This window comes from Hippocampus comes, unplaced genomic scaffold (genome assembly GCF_001891065.2).
Source record: "Hippocampus comes isolate QL1 unplaced genomic scaffold, H_comes_QL1_v1.1 scaffold82, whole genome shotgun sequence".
Taxonomy (NCBI): Eukaryota; Metazoa; Chordata; class Actinopteri; order Syngnathiformes; family Syngnathidae; genus Hippocampus; species Hippocampus comes.
In genome coordinates, this window is record NW_017805135.1 from 3,789,249 (window position 1) to 3,802,580 (window position 13,332).

Here is a 13,332-nt window from a genome sequence, read left to right on the forward strand (position 1 = left end):
TGGGGGGGGGAGGGGGGGTCCATGGTCCATAAACATGAACCAATAGGGTGAATATAAGATTTTGCGCAAATTTTAGGTTTTTTTGGTCTGAACATCATCATGTGACAGTTATACTGATTCTGAAAGCCTTTATTGAGGTCTTTAAGTTGAGATTTGACTTGATGTGGTTTGTTGCATTTTGAATTTTAACCATGTTACTTCTGTGGACTTTGTTATTAGTCAATCTCAAATTGATTACTCGTACATTTTTCGCGCAAATGTAATCAACTAAGTGTCTTTCTACTTGATACATGTCCACGTTTGGAGGTGAAAATTAAGATTTTTGCTCTCTTTGATGATGCAATGGCAATGGTTGACCAACCATGCATTTTTGTGGGGGTTTCCAAAAAAGTGAGGATTTTGGATCGATGAGGACGAGGCCAGCAATATTAATTGCTATTGGTACTGCTGTACTGCTGCAGGGTGAAGTTACAAATACTTTTTGGGGGCATTAGAAATTAAAAAAAGGAATGAATGGTATGACTTGTTTCATGTTGTTACTCTGTTCCATTTGTATCAGCACGGTTATTTGGAACAGAGCAAAGTTGCCGATCTATCTTCAGCAAAACACAACACCGTATTAGCCTTGTGGGTGCACCACAATATTGTGTGTGGAAGGCATGTATATACGTCTTGGGGATCTACGTGAACTCAATTCTTATCATTTCAAGTTCTGCATTTCAACTTCAAATTTCAGTTCGCAAGTGACGAAACAGTGACTTGCTTAGGATAAGTGACACAACAGTTCTTTGGTAAGTCATATTCCAGAAATGCAAAAAAAAAAATAAATAAATAAATACAAGGACCACTGTTTTACTCAATAATTAATAATAATAATAATAATAATAATAATACATTACATTTATAAGCGCCTTTCAAAACACTCAAGGACACTTTACAATCAAAACAAGAACAATAAAACCACAGATAAAATTATAAATAATAAAAGGAGAGATGAATTTAAACTGAATTTAGCGACTCGAAATAGTTGACGCCGGCAACATCGCCGCCGCAAGGAGCACCAGCTGACCCAGCCAGGCCGGCATTACGCCGTGGTCCGTGGATTACCTCCATTTCCATCCAACCCTGACCCAAAAGAGGCCTGAGTGCATTCTGGAGATGACTAAAGGTGCTAAACAAAATTCAATACACATGACAGAGATCTGAGGTCCTTGCGAGGTGTTTCGTCGAAAAGCCTTGGGGGGGTGGCGAGAGGATACAGGGCAGCTGTCAAGTCCTCGCAAAACAGATGGAGTGAAGCGAGTGTGATTCAGGTGAGAGAATGGATGCGCCATGGTGAAAGCCCGCCACACACTGTCGGGCTTGTGTGGTGTTGAGGTGCCTTCCGAGCACTAATGGCGATGACAATAACAAAACAATGGCTCTCATATTGCTTCCCGTATGGACTTTGCAATGGTACAGTATCAGCTTGTGTCTTGACTCGTGGGGAAGCCTTTCACGATAAAGGTGGAAATTCATTTTGAATGAAATCTTCAATTTAAAACAAAAAAAAACTTTACTGTAATATACAAACCCCAGAATGCATTGATTTGTAAAGCCTTTTCAAGAGATACTGTATTCACATGCATACAAAGAGAAGATATTTCATGTCCAAACTGATGAGCATTATTTCTTTCTGGAGGTGCTGGGGGCGGGGGGGTGTTCTCTCATTAAGAATTTTATGCCGGCAACACATTCCAAAAAAGCTCAGCCAAGGGAAACAAAAGAATTGCAAAGTAGGGGAATTGCCCCCAAACACCTGCTTGCAACGTTCCACAAGTGAACAAATTAATTCGAAACAAGCAAGTGTCACGATTAGATGTTGAAGGAAAATGTTCAGATGTTCACAAGAAAGAATAGGGTGAGATTCCTGAATGAAAAACCAAAATAATTTCACAAGACAACTGTAATTTCATCGGTATAACACACACTTTTTTTTTTTGCTGGGGAAAAAAAGGAAATAAATCATCCAAAATCAAAGGAGGATAAAATACCTCGTGAAATTATGAAATTTTGTCAAATCATATAGATTCCACTATACTGTAATATGTAATGTTGAATGTAACCAATTTCTACATATATATATATATATAGAGATATATATATCTATATCTATCTATAGATATAGATAGATAGATAGATAGATAGATAGATAGATAGATAGATAGATAGATAGATAGATAGAAGAATATAATTTTCGCTGCTCACCAAGAATGATGACAGCCTTGTGAGTGGATTGTTCGGAAACAGGTCAAGGTGAGGAATAAGGATACGACTGTACGGCAGTTGTGGTTTGAATAAAAGAAGGTTCTGCAGACATCAAAGTAAGTGCTTTTTGCCACAGTGTCATTTTAATGTTGAAAATGAATATGTTCATTAATGATCGGTGCCCATCAAGGACATAAGCGGAGCCGAAACCGAATGAAAGATAATTTCTCTTTCAACAAAAACATATATATTTCTGAATACAACACATTTTCATCTATTATAATGAGTGTGCTGATGATAGTTCAAATTTTGAGCATGGATGCCAGCAGATCAGGGCAACATATAATAGATGAATACAGTGTGACGAGTAATGAGCTTTATCAATTAAATCAATCCGTGTGTGCCTCAAAGTTAATTTTTAATTAGCTAATGTGACGGCCGACCTTCGGGAAGGCCGGGGTTTCTATTCTGCGAAAGAACAAAAAAATGCCTTCACCAAGATGTCATGGGCATGCTTCATGCTGGATGAAATGCATGTGGTGAATGAGAAGTGGGCCTGGGAGTGGACCACAGGGAACACCCTTCCATCATCTGTCTAAACAGGCCTGCAGGGCTTCGATCACCACACGAAAAAAGAAAAACAAAACACTCTTCCGAGTGAGATGCACATTTCAGTTTGAGCTGGATCACACATTTACCTGCAATGGTCTTTAAAAAAAATTCAATCCACTTGGGTGGCTATTCATATACCGGGGCCCATTCACAGTGTTGGGGACCTGTCAGCGTTGCCGCCGAGGTTCATTGTGCGCCCCATAATGGCTCATTAAATCTTTTCTTGCGGCCTTTCTTATCTCTCAAAGAGCACTCCTTGACCGAGGAGACGGGTCAGTGAGTGCCAGCTGATGAGTTGATTTACCTTCTTCAAATATCTTTGCGTGGGTTTAATGAGTGAGAGGGGGTCACTGCAAATTCAGGAACCTGGGGACTGGGGATGGGGGCGGGGGGGATGGGCGGTGTGATGGTGGAGGGCCATGTCTGTCAAGGCACCCAAGCGTGGAAAAAAAAAATCAACCATTTTTCCTCAAATTACCTCAGCTCAAATCGACAGCATGCATCAATTAATCGCCATTTGAAGAAATAAGTGCCACTTCTCAAAAAGATGTCATTCCTCAATTTGTTGCATAGTATGTCTTCCACTTGAATAAATAAATATCTTTTCTCAAATAGACACCGTGTCTCAATTAGTGGCCAATTGCACCACAAAAAGAAATCATGCCTCAATTAGTTTTTGCTTCAGCAAATAAAGAACTCTCCTTAAACGGACACCATGCCTCAGTAAATCACCAGTAGTAGAAATAAATGCCTCTCCTCAAATAGGCACTATGTCCAAATTAGTAGGTGGTGGAAGAAATGAATGCCTCTCATCAAATGGACACTGTACCTCAATTTGATGTCAGATTCATCGTTCACTTGAATTTTAGAAAAGTCTCTTTTCAAATTGATGCCTTTGTTGCCAGCTGAAGAAAAAAATGCCCTCTAATCAAAAGATTAGTCACCGGTAAAGTCATTATTGCTCCTCCTCAAAAAGACGCTGTGCCTCAATTTGCTACAAGGTGCATTGTTTGTTTGAATAAATAAGCAGATCTAAAGTAAACACCGTACACATTTAGTCACCACATGTGCAAACAAATCTCTTTCCAAATAGACACCATACCTCAATGACTCACTGGGTGTGTCACCCACTTCATCAAATAAGTTTTTCTCCTCGAGTACCTGCCATGTACCAATCAGTAGAACATAAACGCCTCCCTTCAAATAGAGGCTGCACCTAAATTAATCGCCCGATGCGCCACACCTCTCATCAAATAGATACCGTGCTTCACTTAGAGTACTGCTGAGCTCAATCTTTTCATCATTTTTCTCATCGTTTTCGGGCCCAAAAGTAGCCAACACAAAAATTGTACAAATAGAGGACTCCCCTCAAATAGATGCCTCCTTTCAATAAGTATGTGCCGCCGTCTCTTTTGAACATCATTAGAACATCAACATTTTTCTGTTGTTTATTTTTTAATACAGCCGGGCACGTTAAGTCACACCATTAATGTCCTTTGTGTTTCAAAGACTATACCGACGAGACTCCTCGCAGTAAAAGCTGCCCCGCTTTTGCACGCTTCTCTCAACAACATTTCCCGAAAACATTTACGAGCTTCGCCAGTCAAACGTTTGTGTGGAAGAAGGCATCAGCCGTGGCGTGAGGTCGCCCTCGGAGCTCAGTCATTAGCATGCTGCCCGGAATCTGATTTTAACAGCATGACTAATCGCATCCAAGTCACTGGTTCATCAACAGGAGACAACTCCGATGAGGAGAATATCCGGTCACAGTCTTATTTTTACCCGGGAGACAAGTGACAAGAGGAAGCTGACAAAAGGGAAAGATGCTACATGTGTGTATGCGTGTTACAGTTGTGATTTGGATTCCCTTTTCAGAACATCTTTCAGTTAATTGGGGACACCCAGTTCAAATTCATGCCCACAGTCACATGGGAGCGAGGAGGAAAAGAGTGAAAGTGGAGGTTAGAAAAATGTCAGTCTTATGCTAAATCCCCCCGGAAAAGTCTAAATCCATGCAATATCATCAGAAGTCATATCAGTAAACAAGCCTTATGACAACGGCTGTAAAAGAGAAAACCTTAAGTCTGGCTAAAATTGATGCAACGGGAGAAAATTTATGACAGCTCTACTGAAACAAAAAGGGGATCATAAGATGATGTTGGTTAGAAGAGAGCATCGCATTTTAGCAACACATGCCAAAATGCGTTTCTGCATTGTGATTTATTTTTGCACCGTGGTAAAATAGCATTGTGCACGTCCTAATATTTACTACTGAACACCAAGTGTGGAAAAACAGCATAGACATTTTTTTTTTTTGGTGTAATTTAAAAAAGTTTGTGTGAAACTCGCACTGAGCTCTTACAGACCTGAATGTGGTCAAAACATCATTTGCCACAGTGTGACTGCACGCAGTGATATTTTGTCTTGAAAATTAATGTTTGTGGCCAAATGCTACAGTGAATGCTACTGATCGAAAAACTATCACATTTGAAATGGTTATTAAGCAGCAATCTGGTCAAATGGCAAATCACTGTGAAGCAATTCCACCAAATCTCCTATCATGATAATCCTAAAATAGACTGGAATTTGACTCTCAAATATGGGGAAAACGTCCATATTATTCACTGTTTAACAATTATAATCAGATTTGAAACTGAATAAAGATTGTGTCCCTTAAAACACAAACCCGCTCCACTGTGTGAAGATAAACTGTCGCCAAAAACGTCGAGCTCTGCTTTGGCCCGTGAAGCCGCCTCTCTTTATCTCCTGGCATGGCCGACTGAAGCATTTTGGGGGTCAAGTAGCATGCGCGAGGACACTTCAACTCTTTTGTGATGATGTGCCAACATGTCTGTGCTTTGGGCTCCTAACACAGTGCACCCCTCTTAAGGACATGCGGTTATATCCCACGAGTGGAGCAGCGGAGGCCTGAAAAGAAACTCGCCTGCTTTTTCATGCTCTGTTGAAGAACATACAGTGTGCATGTGCGGTGGATATTGATGTATTTCATTTAGAAATATGACAATGGCATCCATCAAACCTGAATCATGACAGATACCAGTTCATTGAATACATTATTATTATTATCATCATCTTTGTTGCACACATGACCACAAATGATCAATGCCCACTTGGCAGATCTGAGATCGCCCTGGCCAATTTTACATCCTCCGCTCATGAAAGTCTGCTAGTATTTCTTTGTAAAAATACTTGGACCTCCTGCATGGACTCCAGCAAATCACTTTCTTCTCCGTGATGTCAAGGACTGCGCCTCTCATGCGCCGATTTGAAAGGGAATGCGAGGAGCCCCTTTAATTGGTGGTGAAACAAGATGGCTGTGTGCACACCCACAGTGAGGTAAAACACCCAATTTGGAAAAATTCATGTTTAAATTTGGCGTACTTGTGATTGGTTCCACAGGGTTCAATTTTGGAGCCCCTGCTGTTTTCATTGTATTTGCTGCCTCGGGGTACCATCTTCAGAAAGCATGTTGTTTCCTTTCACTGCTTTGCAGAAGACAGTCAGATCTATGTCCCATTGAGCAAAACAATGATTTCTCGTTGATGACAATTTTGTTCTGCCAGGAAGAAATCAAGACCTGGATGGCACTGAACTTCTTGAATTTCAGTGAAAAGAAAACACATAGTTACGACGTGTGGTGCCAGTGGCCGTTTTACATCCCAACCTGTTGACTCAGGCCCCCTGGGCCTTATCTAAAGCCAGCAGTCACGAAGTTGGGTTTTAAATTGGACAGTGATTTTAAATTGGATCGGCAATTTGGTGCTGTTGTTAAATCTTTTTTTTCTTTTTTTTTAATCTAAGGCAGAGGATTTAGGTAAAGCCTCTCCTTTCTCAACAGCACTTAGAAAGAGTAATCCACACCTTAGTTACATTCGGCTGCATTCCTGTAATTGACTTCATTTTGGAGTCAGCCACCCCTCCCTCAATATTATGTTCATGTATTGTTTTAACTGTCTTTTCATGTCAGATTTTTACTCCATGTAGAGTGGCGATGGTTGTTTTTAAAGTGCAACATCAAGTTGAGTTGAGTTCAAGTTGTATGAGTAGATGGATATGAATGCTTGGAAAGTATGTGAAAAAAAACTCCAAAAGATGTTTTCATTGTGGGTGTCAATGGACAGACAGATTATTTTAAAAAATCCCCCAAATCCAAATGAACATGCCTGACACACTGGCAGAGTTAATCCTTTGATGCAGGCTGAAATGAGGTCTAGTGAGGTGCGCTGATAGTTCTCTTCAGATGTTCACAATCGTCACATGATTCATAATCAACCCTATTTTGCTGCACTTAAGCTGAGCAAAGGCAGCCTTGCAACTCTCAGTAGACAGAGCATGAGTGTCCTGTATTGTGCATGCTCATTTACGCAGTGTTGTGAATCTCTGGTTTAGTCGTCTTGACTCCCCCAAAAAAAATATAAAACAAGGTGCTTGTATCAGTCACTGTGTTTTTTGTCCGTACTAGTGATACAAATGACACCATTTTTGGGTATGTATTCCATAGCGTAACATCTGTTTGGTTTGTCTTGAATCCCCCCCCCCCCATAAAAAAATAAGGAGAAAACCAAAGAACATAAGAGAGAGAAGAAATTCATGTTAAGATGTACTCCCTGCAGAATTAAGCGATGCAGTGTGCAGTGTTCGGCTCTGCTCTACTCAAGTCAAACACTTCCCGCAAGAAGTGTCCTTTGCGTGACTCCTTACTAGAGAGAAAATTAAACTCAAACAAAAACAAAAACTGGGTGAATCTACCACAACGCTATGTTGAAATCTCATGTTTCATTCTATGTGTGTGTGTGGGGGGGGGGGGGATGAATGTTTTTTTGTGTGTGCCACTTCTGCCATCCCAAAGAAGTTGATGTCATTTCAGTGAGGGATGCTAGATGGTATTCAGTGTTTTTACAAGAGCTAAATATTGCAGTGTGATGAATCACGACAGATACTTACTCAGCACCGTCAAAATGACCTTTTTTTTTTTTTTTTAACAACATGCGCCTTGATACACTGTTTCTACGTGTGGAGGGAACACATAACTATGCAGACAATTTAATATTTGAAAATCAGAAGACTTAAAAGTAGTAAATGGACAAACAGAAATGTCTTCATGTGAAATAGCATTACTCAAATTAACGTTGCAGATTCAATCTCCCAGGTCCCCGCACTCTTCCCCCGCCTGCACGGAGAGCATTTTGGACTTTGAATGGCGTCAAAGTCAGATATATGTGACCCGGTTGTTCAGACTGCGATCGCATTGCAAAAAATTGGATACGCATCCGATCTAGGACCACAAATGAAAGTAACCCAGGTCAGATTTGAAAAATGTGGAACTGAGCCGTTCAGACTGTCATGAGAAAAAAACAAATAAAAATCTGATCACATCCAGTTGCTCCACCCAGAGTGCATATATTTCATGAAGGTGCATAAGTGAAACATTTAAATTGATGACGGAATCTATGGAGCCCATAAAGTACAATGGCCTTTAAGGGTCGAAAATAAAGTGAGAGGCCGAGAAATTTGAAATCAGAAAGTCTCATAGTCTGATGGGAAACACGAACATAACCTCCCTTCTATGACTTTTTACCTCCACAATCTGACAGTCAAAGAGTCATGCAGGAGTGTCTCGTGAGGCATTTTTTTTCGTCCTTCCCAAAATATTCAAATGTGGTAGGAAACGTCGATAGGAAAAGTCAAAGAGTCAGTCAGGTGGTGACAAGTTATTCTGCTGTGCGACACGTGACATTTGTGTGAGCTCGCATCTGAAGTAGGCTGGCACTGAGGCAAAGCTGGCCTTTTACAGTGTCTGCCTAACTGGCGTTCATCAGCGAGCCCCGCCGCACTCGCACGCCACCCACACCCTCATGAAACATGCAAATGGCAGCTGGAAGTACAAAGTTGTGCTGTCTCTTTCTTGCCCGCGAGTGTATCCACATGGTGTTTCGGAAGGATTGCGTCCTCTGAGTTTTATGATGATACAGTCAATACAGGAATGGACATAGGTACAGTATTGATAGATTTTAACATTGTTTGTCTCTGTGAATCGAGGGATACATGTTGACACTATCTAGAAATGTGAATCAATACATGTTTACATATCGTCTGCATCAGAATGGACAGACAGATGTTTCCACGATCTGTTTGTGAAACTGGCCAAATGTGTTGACATTCTGGGCTCCATTTTTGTCGACGTGGCGCTTGGCGTAGAAATTGGCACTCCTTCATTTTACCGATGGGGTTTGCCCCCGGCGCATCTGACAGTTTGATGAAAGGAAGTCAACTAAACTTTGATGTAAGGCGCTGTTGTGATATTTTGTGGACAAATATGCAGTTTTTTTGGGTTGGGTTTAAATCTTTGTATATGTGGGGGAGCTCTCCGGCTGCCAGGGAGAAAATGCAAGTCACACATCGCGGAGATTCCAACCCAAAACCTTTCGATAGCGAGGCAAGGATGCTAACCACCAGTCTATTGTGCTGCCCATGAGGTATCAATGTTTATTTAATTTTCTACTCAGCTTGTTTCCTTCACGTTCCCTCCTCCTTAATCATGCTATTGCCTCAGTACCCAAGCTTAACACGCAACTGCTTTTTTCGCCCGAGTGCCGACCCCTGTCAAGCGAAGGTCGGACCGAATATCCTACGTTCGGGGCAGCCGGAAGCGGTGGAGGGCATGCATGGGCGAAGAAGGGGGATTATACTGCGAGTGATTCAGTTGAACTTTTCCTCTCTTTGAAATGGCATCCCAGAAATGGATGTCACCACACAATGTTCTCCACGCAGAGTGCAGGCTGGATGTTATGTGTAATAACAGGGAACCTCTAAGAGGACGTGCGATGGGCAGGTCCGGTGAAAATGTACTTTGATTGGAAATCAGATGCTATTCAGGACCTGCCTATTGTCATGCACGTGGGTGAAGGTGTCTAATTGAGTGTTTTGATTGCGCAAGCGAGACAATTGATGGACCTGTCATTATTGTTGTTAAGCTGTTGATGGAATTGGTCCGTTTGCGTCAGAATGGCAGACAGATGCATTTGTGGAAGGACTAACAGATGTTTAAGTTCACGTGTGTATATACTTACAGATTCTTTTGTATATGAAAGTTGAAAATCTTATATTTGTATAATATGGATGTGACTGGACGGATGTGTTTTAGACCTGATGGGTCTAGTGCAAAGCATGGTTGAACCGTGTGCATGGGTGGCGTTTTCTTTCTTTTTCGAAGACGCACGGTAGTTATTAACGGTCGTGTGCGCTGCTGTGGGAGGGAACACAGCTTACTTGCTTCCTGGCCAATGGAAGCAGCTCCTCTCATTCCCTTTAAATTCACCACAGGAGAGGCGCACGGTGTACATGGCAGGAACATGAACTGTATCTCTGGATACGCAAATCAAAACTGACACCCTCCACCCCTGAATCACAAGATGTAGCAATTCTCGGGGGGCTTTTCCTACCTCTTCCCATTGATGGATATAGCGAATGAGTCTGGAGAGGCGCAGGAGGCGAAGCAAGCTGAGGATTTTGGTGAAGCGGACGATCCGCAAGGCGCGGGCAGTCTTGTAGAAGTCGGAGTCAATGCGCGTCTCTACGATGAGGAAGATGTAGTCCACCGGGATGGAGGAGATGAAGTCCACCACGAACCAGCTGCGAAGGTACTTGATTTTGATCTGCTGCGGGTCCAGGATGATCTCCGTGTTGTCCTCCTTGACGATGCCCGTCCGGAAGTTCAGCACAAGGTCCAAGAGGAAGAAGGTGTCCGATACTACGTTGAAGACAATCCAGGGGGGCGTGTGCTCGTCCTTGAAGAAAGTGATGCCTACGGGGATGATGATGAGGTTTCCCACCATTAACAGCAGCATGGTCAAATCCCAGTAAAACCTGGTTGGGGAGACAAATGGAAAGTAACGTTCAGAATGGAGCACTGGGAAACTGATCCAAAACCAGCTGCACAAAAAGCAGATATTTGAATCCCTGCCCTGCCCTAACATCCATCCATTCATTTCCCTTACAAAGCAGCAGGAAATCTCGAACGTATTCCAGGTGATTCCGAGCAAAAGGCAGGCTACGCACTGAATTGGCCGCCACTTGTCATTCACTGTCAGGGTGATTCTTCATGGAGGATTGAGTGGAAATCAATCCAAGATCAGTTGTATGCACTTCTTAATAAAATATCATCACATCAGAAATGCTGGTAACACATCACTTCAAGTTTTGAGGTTAGTAATAATCTAACATGTTACTTATAAGTGTCAAGTAGTGTTTTCCCACTCTTACATAGAGCTGGTGTGAAAATATTTCTCAAAGCACTGCACAGTTGCAATTCAAGACCCAGCTGAGAGTAAGAACTGAAAAGAGTTCAGCAAACAGTACACTCATCACACCCATGGTGTCTCTCTCACGCACATATGAAGAATAATAAAATACAGGACAGATAAACACCTGATTCCTAACATTAAAGTCGACTTTCTGTCACCAAACTGTCAGGTAGGCCAACATCATGCAATAAAAAGCACCCTCGGTCCACCTAAATGTTAAGCAAGGTGCAGCGCGATCTGCCAAATTCCCAAACAAGGGAAACTTGATTTGCCCCGGCACAAATATGAAGATGTGCCAGTTTTTACACCAAGCGCATGTGGACCTGTGCATGAAAACAGTGCTCACAAGGTAACCAAATACAGTCGGGGATTTTTTCTTTGCCATACCAGTTACAGTGGAATATGAATACGTTTTTCAACAGTTTGAGGGTATGCCAAAAAAAGACTGTTCTAACGCAAACACATAATTCCTGAATACACAACCTTTTTATAATTAGGGTGCACCAAAAATGGTACTATTTACCTTTTTACTCCACCCAATCTGCATGGTAACAATACTGCATGCTTGGGCAGCATACTTGACACCAGCAGGGATTAAAGAAGCTTGAAACATCCCATTTACATCCCAATTGTTGCTTGTATTAGGCTCTCCACATGACATTTAATCCAGCAGTGGATAAGTATGGATTAATTTTCGCTCTTTGTTCGCATGTAAACACTGATGCATATTCCACACATGTGCCGCTTTGCCCCCATGACAACCACTGAACATGAAAGCTATTTGCTGTTTGGACAGTAAATCTAGATTGGAAGGTCAGGAAGGGTTAACTGCTAATTATAAAGCAACCCTGTGAACTCGTCCATCTTGCGAGCAAGGTTTGGATATAAATTGCGCTCTACTGGACGCTCAGTAATTGAATCCAGATTGGCTCTTTTGTGTTAAGGAAGATTTATCCTGCAGGAATGAGGAAACAGGGTGCGGTTCTTGCATTGTCCACCGAACCAACGACTTTATATGATTTACCCACCTTTAACTGGGCCATAAAGGTCTGTCGCTGCACCAAAGCAATTTCGAAACGGGAAGCCTCTGTACATATCCTGTAGGTACATAACAAGGGGAAGGGGCACTCCATTTTTCTGCAAGCTAGCAAGACTATAGCAATTAATTACAGCTCTTTCACTTCCCACTGATGACTATTGATTCCGCGGTTCAATCATGCGGCGTTGAGATAAATGTCATAGGGAACCACAGTAAACTAAGGACATAAGGCCACCGTTCACAAAGAGGATTAAAATAAATACAGTAACACAGAAGGTGTCATCAACATCTACGATCACAGACTGTTCATTGACGATGTTTGGGCAAAACTATTTTTCGCCGATCGTTGGTCAATCCACATGTCAGAAATTAAATGCAGTATTAGGGATTGGTTGATTAGGTCACTTAAATGTCATGGGTGACTCAAAAAGTCAATAATTAGTGCCACTAATTATTTGATGAGCTCACTAACTTGTCATTGTGATTGGGCTCTGTTTCTGTCGACAGAGCACGTTCGTGCAAGGTAAAATTGGCGTATCTTGATTTTTGTGCTGTGTGAGCCTTGTTCAGTGTGTTTGAAACCATGGACACAAGCGATCAGTTGGAATGTCGTCTCCAAGTAACTACTTCACAGCAATGATATGTGATTGCGCTGGCCAACTTTACATCATCCGCAAGGGGAGATGTTCTTGCAGTTCCTTAAAAAAGTGCTTTGCGTGTGTAGATTTCCTGCATGGAATCCTGCCATGGAGGCTGTGCGCTTCTCCTGCGCTGAATTTAAAGGGGATAAGAGGACTTCTTCCGTTGGCCAGGAACCAAGTCAGCTGTGTTCACGCTCACAACGGCGCAAACCATTACAATCATGTACCAACCAGTACACTCTAAATTGTCCCTAGTTGTGACTGTGAGCATGGATGGTTGTTCATCTCTGTGTGTCCTGTGATTGTCTGGCAACCAGTTCCGGGTGTACCCCGTCTACTGCTGGAAAACAGCTGGAATAGGCTCCAGCATGCCCTGCGACCCTCGTCATGATAAGCCGATCAGAAAATGGATGGATGGATGGATGAATGGATAAAAACCCAATGATTCTGTCACCTGTGTTTCACAGGT

The 13,332-nt window shown here is 42.1% G+C and overlaps 1 protein-coding gene across 1 annotated transcript in view; it reads right to left on the bottom strand.

Annotated features, from left to right (window-relative positions):
* The window catches only part of hcn4 (hyperpolarization activated cyclic nucleotide-gated potassium channel 4), an 80,325-nt gene that overhangs the window by 43,461 nt on the left and 23,532 nt on the right, over positions 1 to 13,332 (bottom strand). The window contains exon 2 of the mRNA XM_019866681.1: positions 10,323 to 10,746. Coding sequence (XP_019722240.1) covers positions 10,323 to 10,746 — 424 coding nt within the window. The remainder of the gene's footprint in view (positions 1 to 10,322; positions 10,747 to 13,332) is intronic.